The following is a 13492-nucleotide window of genomic DNA, read 5'->3' on the forward strand; positions in this document are numbered from 1 at the left end:
GACAGTTCTAAGTTTTCTTTGAATAAAAACTTTAGATAAATCACTTTGAAAGAGATCAAGACTTTCTTCCTCCCTCCCCCCCCCCCCCGACTTTTCCTTTAACTTACTAAGAGTTCACAATCCTATAGTGCTTTAAGGTGCACAAATGGTTTCTCTCAACAGCTCTGTGAGACAGTGCAAGTGTTATCCCCAAGAGTAAACTGAGGCTCAGAGAGAGTGACTCACCTAAAGTCAAACAGGTAGTGGGTCATCTTAACTACAAGCAACAGTGAGTGCTTTTTCTCCCTTATGAGGCTGCCTTTTCTAAAATAATAGGGATGGTCTAGGGAATTTCGGATCCTTTATCCAAAGTTCTTTCATCTTCATATGGAGATTGAAGCACTTCACAACTACACAACTTTTAAAATTTCTTCTCAATTTGTCATTGACAATCAATTGATGAAAAATAAGGGTGCCATACTTTTAAAAGCAAAAGGCAATACACCAATATTGCTAAATGAAATTCACATACAAATGCTTTCCTGGTAAATGTGATACATGCATTATAAGAGAAAAAGTGAATTCTCCAAAGACCAGAAGTAAATGCATATCTTCTAGGATTTCACTAACATCATAAAAATAGTCATCGTTTCGGTGAGCCTTTATATGCTGGCTATTGTAATCCAAAACTGGCAGATCGCCTACAAATAAAAATACCAATAGTTAATAAATGAAATAAAGCCAATTGCACACATTCATTTTCTATAAACACAGAGACTTTAGAGGTATTTATTTAAAAAAAGGACTTTTTGGTACTCTGCTACAATATATTTTGGTAAATTGAAAATTATGGAGCATGTAATTATTATGCAGTTAAAAATCTCATTACTAAAAATTGGTGTAAATATAAGTTGATAATGTATATTCATAAAATGCATGTATTCTATTATATTGTATACATATATGGGTATGTATCCACAGATATCAACACGAATAGGCAAAGATGTGCCACATATATACAAGGGTCTATGTAATTATAGGGCATTTAAATACCCCCTCCAACTCCTCCAATTCTTGCCCATTTAAAACAAGGAATGAAACTTCAGGTTCAATTATAACTAATTCTGATGCCTTTTTGTTTACCCACGTTTTGAAAAGCAGTTTTTCCTCCATACACATGAAGTACAGTATTTATAATGTAAAATTTCAGTTATGCATCGCTGTGCTTCTTAAGCCACTTTGAAGTGATGCTAGTGGCTCTAAAATCCAAATCTACATGTTAATCTCTGGTTTTGCCTTCAAACAGAATTCAGTTACAAAGAGCTTGGAAAGATTTTGAATCTATTCAAGAGAGGAAAACTCTTTAATTTTCCGAGGAGTAAAAACTCCCCAAGAAACTTCATATAGCTTCTTAGATTTTGCTTAGCATACGTGATAAAACATTGATTGTCACAGTTTGGTGACCCATGAAATTTGGGGGTTAGTTTTCTCTTCAGACCAGAGCATATAATTATGCAAATAAAGAGCTGTCACTGATCTAGTGAAATACTCACAAACACATGCAATCTGAAATTGGACAGAAAAGTGAAAATGGTTGTTGGTGATACGATGGTGCCATGTTTTGTTGTTTGGGGGGAGTTGGGGCAAGTTTCTTATCGAGTTCCTAATTGAAGGTGCACAGTATCTAAACTCTTAAGGTATACCTATGAGTAGTGAATATATGTATGCATGTGTGTGTGTGTGTGTAGTTATCTTTTCATTTCAAGCTCTTTGCAATATTACAGTGGGATGGAAAACACAGTGCAGCATTATTTTGCAGCTTTCCACAAGTCCCAAAGTAATTAAAGAAAATTCAGAAAGATTGTGGAAGGAAAAAGACCCCAAATCTTCCTAGATTTACACCTAGAAAAATCTAGATTAAGTCAAAATTTCTCTTTAAAAGTGATTTAAATGGGGTGGAAGGTATACTGCTTAAAGTGTGACTGCTCAACTTTGTTTATGCAATAAGGGGACTTGTTCTCTCCCATCTAGCATTTAACACCAACTATGTAATATTTAGAAATTTAAATATTTATGGTTCTTTATAAGTTGTATTCCTCTGAGGCTCTTGTGCCAGAAATTAACAAGAGTTCTTCACATCTAATCTTGTTCTTTGGCACTGGGTCTCCCAATCATAGATACTATTCTACAGAATGTTGCCTAATTTCAGATGTCATGAAGAGTCCCACTGATGAAATCTGAGAAGGCTTACATCAGACCACTCACTGCTAAAGACATCACTACATAAAAGATCAGTGGTGTGAAACTTTAAAAACATCGATCCAAATGAATCAATTAAATCAACATTCATCCCTCCTAAGTGTGTGGTTTAAGACTATCATTGTTGCGTTTTTTACATGACATAGATTTCAGGATAAACGGTGGAATGCTTTGATGGCTATTTCTGTTCTCAAATCACTGTTAATTGACTTTGTATTATTTTCCTCTTTTCAACATTTTCTACTCGGTGCACATTCTTTACTTGTAGTATAGTGTATGACACTTGCATTTCTTTAAATCTAAAACCATCTAACAAAGCTGATGCTTTAGGTAGATTGGCTTTAAACTCTGTGAAGTGTTGATTAAAACGCCTTTCCAGATCCAAACTGATCTTTTTTGGAGATTAATAGAATATCAGTGAAAAAGAAGATGAACAATTCAAGAGATTCCCATTCACTCAAACTATACAAGGAAGGAAGGAAAGAAAAAAGGAAGGGGAGGAGTGAAAAGAGAAGAAGGGAGGAAAGGAGGAAGGGAGGGAAAGAAAACATGATTTCAGTTTAAAAGTAAACAGCTCCCAAGGTTTTTATTTTGCTATTACATTCCTAATAGATAATAATACTAATAATAGCCACCACTATTAGCCTTTCTTTTTGCCATCCATTTATATTCAACATCAAGCATTTTTCACACATTTAATTAAAGGAACCTTCTTCAAAGGTGTGGGGAAATTTTTTACTTCAACAGAAACAGCACACATCCATCTGATTGGGTTGGGACCCTGGATATTCCATCGAATTCCACTGAATGCCAAGAAACTTCAGTGACCTCATCTAACATCTATTAACTATAATCACTAATATTTACCAACATTAATAAAAATAACACATTTTGCCACCTGAAGTCTTCTCTGGAGAGTTATGGAGACTAGCCTCCAAAAATACAAAATGTACAGAAATTCTACATAATACTGTAGATATGATTTTTATAACATAACATTAATTTTCCTTAATTTTTTCTATCAGCCCCAAAGATATTTTCAGTGCATATAATAAACCAACAGACCACATCTAGAAGTTCTGGATCATTGGAAACCCCACCATCACCACCACCACCACCACCACCTACCCATACCCACACCCACACCCACAATCTCTTTTCAAGAGGAATGCAGAAATGTGTATGCAAACAACATCTAATTTTAAAAGCAGTTAAGTATATTAAGTTTTAAAATCCCTAGATATTTGAACTACATAAGATACTTCAGTGATACAAAACTATACACTCATCTTTTTTAAAAAAGATGTTTTCTTGTGAAGGCTCCAGAGCAAATCATCACTGATTTTAGTCACCAATTCAATAGTCAGAAAATCAGTGGCAGTATTTAAAATATTAACATGTATGTATTTGTGTGCATGTGTGTATACACATATATTATACATACACATGCATGAATATATATTCTTCAGTTCTTGCTTTATTAACCTTTACAGAGGTAATGAATAAGTAAGCAGAGCATAAGAAATCTACCACTGAACATGGAGGGGGAACCCCTTTATTTTAAAATTGTAAGCAGAAATATATAATTCATAGGCAATCCCCTTGCTTTACAGCTCTTTGTATAAGCAATAGTACAACTGAGGAACTTGAGGAAGCGGTAGTTAACACAATTAGAGGCATATGTGTATTTCCACTAAAACTTGTAAAGATGTACTGAATTTCAGGGTTAGGCACTCTTAGAGAATCACAAAACCATCATATGCTTTCTTAGTTTCAACACACAGGATCTAACAGCTTCTATTTTTCCAGTGTTACTCTTGGAACTGAGCATATAACTAATAATATAAAGACCACATTTTAAATTTAAACCCCCTCCCACTTAAACCTCCAATTAACAAAAGCAAAACAAGGAAAGACTTAGGAGCTGAAAGAGCTACTTGGCCCAGGCAGGTGAGCTAGAATAACTAGGGTTGTAGATCTGGGATAAAAGAGTTGAACAATATTATTACATTTACACCACAAACTCATAATCATAATCATAACTCATAAAGTCAGGAGAGCTGGATTTACCCAGCAAGTTTAGTCAATTCAAATGCCTTGTTTCCTCTTCGAGTCTCTAACCCAGACCTACATAAGGAAGCAAAAGTTTCCAAATATCTCTTCATAGATATTGAAACAAACTCCAACAACCCAAAGCCTTCAAGGCAATTATGCAGTGATTGACTCCAGTTACAAGTCAAAAGGAAGGTGAGAATGAAGAAGAGCAGGACAAGAGTGATTGGGAAGAGGCACTGACAAGAGAGCTATTGCTCTTCCCTAATTTGGTTGCAGGAGCTTTCAGAATATAGCACCCCACAAGCTTTATTTAAGAAAAAAAAAAGATATAAAATCACATGTTTCTGTGAACATTTTCATATGTTGAAAAAGTAACAGTTTAAAACATTTAAAAATATATTCAGTTTATATTAACTTTTAAAATCATCTCACTGGAGGCTGCCACCATTTTCTGGAGTTCTTCCATTAATTCTAAAAACTGGAAAGTATCAGATAAAAAGGGTCAATATCACAGACCAGTGTGTTGGACAGTGTTGGGCAGTGTGTTCTGAAGCTACACAGCAGTTGGATAAAACACCATTTTGATTTTTCCCCCTGCTCTGTCTTTGCTCTAATAACATCAGAGGATATGCAGACATGACCACTGAAGAAAAGATCACTTTAATTTGCCATCATCAAAAACATAAGAATTAATTAGTGTACGTGCATTCCAAACATGGTATCAGACAGCAGCAGTTTCAAAATTTGCTGATATGAGCACATAATGTATAAATGCTTATTATGAGGTGGATGATTCAATTGATTTTTGACCAGTTATTTCTATGACATTTTTGGTGCATTTCATGATGTCATCAAATAAGACAGATATTTCCATAGTAGCACATTTTTAAAAAGGTGACAAAATATTAAATTCATCTGTCATCTATCATAAATGGAACCTTCATTAGGTAACGGAGCTTTTTACAACAATTATAAACTCAATAGGTTACAATGCAATATTTGAATCAAAAGTATCAGAAAAATCATGACTTGTTTTAGTTCTGATATTTCACAGTGTTGTAGAGATCTCAACTGGATCTGATTACAGAGCAATTGGAATTTTAGAGAATATACTCAAAAACAAGTGGAGAGCTAAAAATAATACTATTGGTCCAAGAGGAGAAAATCTTTCACTCTAATTCTTCACTTTTCAGTCAGAGCAGTATTCTTTAACTCTAAGTAGACTAAAAGAATAGTGTTGGCCTCATTTAGTCCTATTAAAGACAAATACTTGAGTGCACAGATTAATTTTTGAAACCATCCAAAAATTTTGCCTCAAAAAAGTCAGATTCATATGTTCCATGAAATTTCAAAATAAACTATTTTTTTAGAATTAAAATCTTCCATAGTGAAGTTTTAAAAGTGAAACTTAAGTCCATACCCTAAATTAGAATTCAATTAAGCATGTTATCTCTAAAAAGATAAATATCTTAATGATGAGTTGACAGGTTTCATTAAAAAACAAGGGAAACCAAAACATATATCTACACATACATCTAAACATACATTCACACATACACTCAAAATACACCCAAAGGGATTATCCATTTGTTTTGGTTTATATTTTCAAACTTTCTCTTTTCCTTGCTTCTCTATCTAGACTTGATTGAAATTTTATTTTCAAGTCCAGAGTTCTTCTAGTAGAATAAAGTGGATTTAAGGAATTGACAGGTCTTCAACCAGTTTTCTCTGGTCTCCTAAGGAAAAATAGATTTTTAATGTTCTTAATGAAGGTGTAGTTCACACTTACAAATCTACACAATGCATAGCATTTGTGCTATTAATTTAAAGAGTTTAAAATTCATCCCGAAAGTAAAACCAATAACATGTTGTCAGAAATATTTAAAGTAATTATACATGGAGAAAAATCTCCCTAAAATTTTAAGTTTATAAAATAAAGTTTGAGCCTGTCCAAAAGAAAAGGGGTGAAAATACATACATACATATATATGTACACACATATGTATATGTGTATATATTTTTCTTTTTCCAGAGCAGCAGGAAATACTGCAGGCGATAGGACCACGAAGAAACTGTTAAGCTCTGCCATCAACTCGGTGCAGGGCTATGTCAGGGCAATTAGAGCTGCACCACGCTGCACTGTGCAGTACCGCTGTCAGCCTTAATCTGCGCACTGATGGGCAGCACGAAATCCAAGCTACAGCCCACAGGAAGCACAACCAGTGAACCCATATTGCTTTGACAGTTGCACTCATCTAGAAATAATGCAAAACGCTATTTAGATGTATACATCACGACCCTGTGCTCTGGGAAGAAAACAATCTAATGAGGGGCTGGGAGTCGGCTTGCCGAAAATAAGCAGTTAAGGGATGCCTATGTGAGCTCGCGGGTGTGTTTGCGGGTGTGTACGTGTGAATGCACGGATGTGTATGGTTGTATGTCCTTTCTCTTTCTCTCACTCCTCTTAAATCTCTTCATGTTTTATCCTGTGAGAGCGCCGAGTTAGAGCTGCTTTGAGTGAACTGTTCTTGGCTTCCGAAGCTTCAGTAAAGAATTTGAAAATAGATGGGAGACTCTTCCACGAAGTGAGCTCGTGCCGTTCAGTACCTGCAAGAGAGAGATTTTGGTTACGGTCAGTTCTCCGGGTATGAATTCACAAAGAAAGAGAAAGAAAAAAGCCACCGAGTGGCGCTGGGCCGGGGAGCGGGCTCTAAGAGCCGCAGCTCCAGCGCCGGTGGCGGGCTGGCAAGTGAGCCCACCCTGGAGGAGGCGACGTGTTCGCCCTCCCGGCACCCAGCGGGTTACGTACTTAGGGCCAAAGCGGCGCGGAGTTGCCTCCCCCTAATCCCTGCCAGCAGCTGGGAGCCCCCCACCTCCCCGCCCCCAGCAGCCGGCCGAAGAGCAGGCCCTCCCGGGGCAGGCGCCTCCCTCCTCACCCGCCCCTTCCCAACTGCCCGCCCTGTCACGGGAGCGGAGACCACCCGGAAAAAGAGGTCAGGGTTGTGAACACGGACGGAATCCTACATACTTCGATGTCGCGCAAAACTCCCCTTTGGCGTGGGGGTGGTGGTCGTCGGGGGGAGGGGGGGCGGTGAGGGGAAGGAAGAATTGAACCTTCAAAGCCGAGACCCGCCCCACCCCCCACGAAAAGAACAAATTCCTGAGGATTCGGTCAATCGTCCCCCCTGGGGAGATGAGTTACAGTTTCCACCAAAATAAGGGACCGGTGAGGAGCCCGGGGAGCTGCTTAGGACTGGGCACGGAGGAGGGGAGAAGGACCCTGCCACACCCGAGGGCGGCTCCTGCGCTGCAGCTCCTGAAGCTTCGGCCCGCCCGCCAGTCAGTCAGTCCATCGGCCGGGCAGTCCACCCTCCAGGCGAAGGCTCCCGGCTTCACCATAGTCCTCCTGACCCCGCTGGGAGATGGCTAGAGGATGGAGGCAGGACAGCCCTTCACCCCGACCCGCCCCCTCAGGCCAATCAAGCAGCTAGGCGGGAAGGGAAACTCCCAGGCTGCTTGGAAACCTCCCACCTCACCTCAGGCTCCACAGCAGCCTCCGTCTGAGGGCTTGGTTTCTCCTGCAGGCGGGAACTAGATTCCCTCCGCCCTCCCTAGAGCACCAGAGGCATTCCCGTGCTTCCCAAGAGAAAGACTACACTTCTCGCTAGTTCTGGGAGAAAAAGGACTGTTCTCGCCTGTCCCGGAGCTCGGCAGCTGAAGGGACTCCCACCCGAGCTCCCTCTATTCTCTTTTGTACTGAGTACGGATATATAGGAAGGGAAGCCGGCCGAAGAGCTGGCTCTACAGGAGACCACACCTCTGTATTGACAGCTTATTCACAGGGTCAAGTTTTTAGAAAGTTGTTCTCCCGACCCTCCACTAAACCACCTACTTTTCTTTAAAAAAAAAAAAAAAACCAAGCTGTGTCTACATCTGCACGTAGATCAACTTAGAAGACGCATATTTATTTGTCAGGAATTAATTTTTAAATTAAAAAAAATTTTTATTGCAATTCCCTCTTCTTTGGCTTTAAATTAGGTACAATCATATCACTATAGCATTTTTCAAATCATACTGCACCGCGAGCCAAACACAGGCCGGAAATATTGATTTAGGAAAGGGAAATACTTTTATCAAGATTTTCACCTGATAGAATTCATGTAGTTTTGGTGGGTTACATTAATTTACCCACATCATCCTAGCAGAAGCCCCATAACTCCTTGGCAAATTTGTTTTTATTTAAAAAAATTAAAATAATAATTAAAAACACTCTCCCATAGAGATAATGAGTGAATGCCTTTGAAAGAGTTTAAATCTCTTCCTAGATAACCCAATTATGCAGAGATGCTGCCTGGAAATCTCCAGATTCAGGGCCTCTGTTTGATACTTTAACATTGTTAATGATAATTCTTTAGTCTGTAATAGTAGGTCATTGCTATGGTTACTCTACAATGGTGCAACACTTTGCTTTCCCCTTCAGCTATTCGCTGAGACCGGGTAACCACATTTGTTGCCTAGCAACAGTTTTGTGACAGTATCACAATCTGGGAGTTACAACAATAAGGATGTGATGGCTTCGGTTGGCCAGAGAGCAGAAAGCTACAGTCTGTGTATATGACTTAGCTGTGGGAGTTAGGCCCTATTTGAACAAGTATAGAGCCGAAAACCCCAACTTTACAGGTACCCACACAAAGGCTATAACCTATTCCCCACCTCTGGACACTTCCCTTAATGAATGTGATTTAGAATGGAGAACCCCTTACATTCCCAGATAACTTCAAAAAAATATTTACCAACACGAGAGCATACTAATCCAGAAACAAGGACACTTCTGGATATGCTTGATCATTTGGAGCAAATCTTTTCATTGTCAATGGGTTGGAGGCCATTAAATTATAGATACTTATCCAGTCAAATACAGATGTACCTGATTGAATTTGGCCAAATTATAAATAAATAATATATTTTTCTCTTTTTTTATCGTAGTGAAATTGAACAACTGAACTGAACAGTTCTTTGCCTGAAGTTTTTCTTACCATATCTGAAAACTGAACTGATCTGAGTTCTTCTCTAGTATATATAATGATTACAGAATAGGCACACACACCCCTATATAATGGATTGGCCTGTTATATGTCAATTTTAGTATTATTTCTGGGCAGACTGAGCTTTTTCCAAACCAAGGCAGTTCTGCATATGCCTAATTTTAACACAGGACATAACCAGGGGTGTCTGGTTTCTGGATTGGTCTACAAAATATCTGTGTTTCTATGTCTATATTTCTATAGCACCCATCATTTTAGCTCCATTCACGTTACACATTGTTTCAGACAACTGAACAATTAACTTCTGTTCTAGGCCTTGATTTAGATGAATACATACTACAATAGCAGCTACTAATTGCATTTACCACACTAAAAGATTTTAAAATCTATTATATTTTTGCCTCTTTGTGAAAGACCATTCTTAAATTAGTATGGGGGGGGGAGAGATCCAAAACACAATAAGCTAAAGAAAATAGATGTTAATTGTCTTTTTCCTTTCCCATTTCTCTTCTTTTAGTCACATTTAGAATTTTTTCTATAGTGATCACACTTATAGCCACTAGTGTTATCAAGACTATGATCAATTTGTGAGCTTTCTTGGAGCTATCCTTCTGTACCTCTTCCCCTTGAAAACCAATTCAAGCTATGAATCTAGAGGGACCTAACAAGGCAATGGTATAAAGCAATTTTAACTCCCTCTTTATTTTTTCTTTCCTAGTGACAATCTTTCTGAAGGATGGACAATTTCCCTGGTGATAAAATCACTACAAAGGCTGTTTAGTTTGAGGTTATGATGACTCTTTGCTTGCTTAGTACTGTGCTGAAAAGACACAAGCCCCTTAGATAGCTGAGTGTCTGCACTGGTCCTCAACATTTACTTTTGCAATTTAAGGGTATAAAGAATGAGAATTTGTGTTTGTCAGAGGAAGGAAAATTGCCAGGAGTAAGAGGAAATAAGCAAGAGGTGTCTAGAAGTGACACTGAATTGCAGAGAGTAGAGGCTAATGTAATGATAACATGAAGATGTATAGAGGGAATGGAGAAAGTTGTTTCTTTTCCCTTTTTTGGCATTGGAGTTTTTATATAATACAAAATTAATAAATAGAAATTGGGTAATTACAAATCTATATGGACTGGATGTGCACATGTTTCAGAAACAAATTTTTGAAACTACTTTAGAAAATGAAGACAAAAGTTCAGTAAAATATTTATATTTGAATACCATAAAGGAAGAAAAATAAAATACTTTTTGAACTGACATGAACATTTGCAAACAAAATATGAATCTGCCAATTGGAAATATTAACAAATGAAAATTTCTTAGATCAGCTTTCCAGGACAACTGTAGAAATTAGCAACCAAAATTTAAATTTTGTTGTAAATACTTAGATATCATATTTAAGCATTCAAAAACATTCCCTAATGGAGTGACTATATAAGGTACAATGTTCAAACTAATCAAAAGACTAGTAATTTACTAATATGGAGCAATGGCATGAGAGGTAAATGTTCCCAGTCTGGTTTCCACAAGACTTGTCTGTTATCAATTAACTGAGAAAATGCATACTGAAGATCAGGAGAGCTCATTCTTGTTCCATCACTATCTTATCCACCCGGACTAAAAGCTTCTTTATTTAAAGACTAATATTACTCCCCACTTACCCACCTGACATTTCCCCTAATTCCAATGGGCCTCCCACTTAGGAGGAAGAGAAGGGTTCTTCCACCATGGATAGATACCTCCTGAGACCCCAGTTGTCTTCCTTTACCCTTTCAGGTTGACATTTGGGTTTACTGAATGATATGCCTTTTTGTTTCACAGTTTATCTATAAAATTAGGTTAGCCACACAATGTAATATAAAGAACTATTTCTTGAAAAATTTAATGGACACGAGCAACTAAAAACTCACTTTAACTATTACTTTCTTCTTTCTACCCATGATTATAAGAGAGGAGAAAAATGTTTTTCATTTTACTTTAATTTATTCCCTTAGTAGTAGTCTTTGGTAAAAGTACAGTTAGCAATAAAACAAAGAAAAATAAAAATGAGAAAGAAAAAAGGAGGGATACAACCTCACTTGATCAATTTGGATTTTGTCCTTTTAAGTCTTTTATTCATTCTTTTATTCATTTATTTATTTATTCATTCATTTATCTATCTATCTATTCATTCATTCATTTATTTATTTGTTGGTTTGTTCATTCATTCAAACTGATCATTTGATTTTAGAACATTTTTTAATTCATAAAAGGAGCAAAAATGAATTAATTTGAGGGGAAAAATTTTAAGCCCCAAGTACTAGGCAAATATATATAACAATTTTAAAATCCTAGTCTGTAGAGCCTTGGGGGGGGGGGGGAAGGAGGGGGGACGAGACGGTGTGGAGGAGAGGAACTCACGGCTTTTGTCTTTTTTGCCCCATTCACTGTTGGGATGGGTAAAATCGGATGAAATTTGATAAGAATGGAGTGTATTTCTGCTCCCAAGAGAGTGCTGTGGGACCTAACCTAGTTTCACCAACAGATACCCATTACTTCATGTCTGGGTTCTAGCACATCTGGATAGTTCCTTTTCTGTATAGTAGAGCCTCAGACAGCTCTGGCTGCTTTAGTCCATGCCAGGGAAGAAGTAGCCCCTCAGTCCTTTGCTAACACCTGGTCAATTTGCAAGAATATTTCAATATAACAAGAATTTGTTGAGTTTTTATTACATGGCTAGTTCTGGTTTAAAATTTCAAAAGCACATAAAGCTGGCATGATGCTAAAGAACTTCAACATTTTAAAATAATGAAGCTATAATTCTATAAGATAAAAAATTAAATAGATAAAATGCATAATTTTCCTCAAATATTATTAAAACATATTAGCTAGAAAATATTGATAATGTAAATGATTTGAGTAAGATCAAACCAGATAAAACATTTTCATATTTAAAAAAAACATAATGACTGACAATAAATAGTATAGAGAGTTGAATGCTTAGAAAATAAAGAAATTTTATGAGCTTGGGGATTTATTATTTATATATATTTTAGCATATCCCTCTCCTCTTTCTGTGATTACTTTCCAAGCTTGCCACTTCCCTTCCATTTTTCTTGATGCTTGGATTTTTTTCAGGTATAAACTAATCCAAACTCAAATACTAAGTAGCTAAGATCTTGATGCTTTCTCCCATTGTCTTTATTTGGTTTTTTTGTTTGTTTGTTTGTTTGTTTTTTAGTGAGGCAATTGGGGTTAAGTGACTTGCCCAGGGTCACACAGCTAGTAAGTGTTAAGTGTCTGAGGCCAGACTTGAACTCAGGTACTCCTGACTCCAGGGCCAGTGCTCTATCCACTGCGCCACCTAGCTGCCCCTCTCCCATTGTCTTTAACAGTACCTTAGGAAGTAGACGTGTTCTTGAAAAGTTGTATTTAAATTTTTGCAAATGATCTTTGTCAATTCCTAAGAGAAGTGAAGACTCCTTTTGTATTTTAGCAATAAATAATCAATCCTTTTCCATTTCTCTTTTGTTTAATCTAAATTTTATATAACAAATTTGTTTAAAGTAAGGCGTGCCTAATGAAGTGGCAGAAGCAGTGATGTACCATCACCATAGAAATGATTTAGAGAAATGTGTTGGTCAGAATTAATTTGCCACTCTAAGTGCAAAAGTATGGATCCTGCCTACAAGCATCAAGTCCACAATGATTTATGCCATGTTACCACAATCAAGAAGGTAGGGCATTAGTGTGTGAGGATGGAAGGGCAGCAGTTCCTGACAGAGGACAACATATATAAGAAGGGAGAACCTAGGTCTTTAGGCTGGAATTGTGTTGGAATGAAAGAACTAAGTGAGACCTCATCAAAGAACAGTTTGACTATGGAAAGTATGGTTACCTTTTTTTTTTTTTTGGTGGGGCAATGGGGTTAAGTGACTTGCCCAAGGTCACACAGCTAGTGTCAAGAGTCTGAGGCCGGATTTGAACTCAGGTGCTCCTGAATCCAGGGCTAGTGCTTTATCCACTGTATACCTACCTGCCCCAGTATGGTTACTTTTATAGCTTATTGTATGTCTATTTTATGTCATATGCCTCAGGAAATAAAAAAATATTTTTCAACATAGATGTTGATATTGATAAAAAGTAGTATGGGAATTCTTATGAAAAATATAAT

General features: G+C 37.3%; 1 protein-coding gene across 14 annotated transcripts in view; it reads right to left on the bottom strand.

The window, feature by feature from the left end:
* Positions 1–4937: 4937 nt before the first annotated feature.
* FAM172A (family with sequence similarity 172 member A) overlaps positions 4938–13492 on the bottom strand; it is a 484252-nt gene continuing 475697 nt past the window's right edge. For all 14 annotated transcript variants that reach the window (XM_043968907.1, XM_043968841.1, XM_043968848.1 and 11 more), the window contains one exon: positions 4938–6900. In XM_043968907.1, the coding sequence (XP_043824842.1) occupies positions 6758–6900 (143 nt within the window). In that variant the 3' untranslated portion in view covers positions 4938–6757. The remainder of the gene's footprint in view (positions 6901–13492) is intronic.

This window comes from Dromiciops gliroides, chromosome 1, assembly GCF_019393635.1.
Source record: "Dromiciops gliroides isolate mDroGli1 chromosome 1, mDroGli1.pri, whole genome shotgun sequence".
NCBI classification, from domain to species: domain Eukaryota; kingdom Metazoa; phylum Chordata; class Mammalia; order Microbiotheria; family Microbiotheriidae; genus Dromiciops; species Dromiciops gliroides.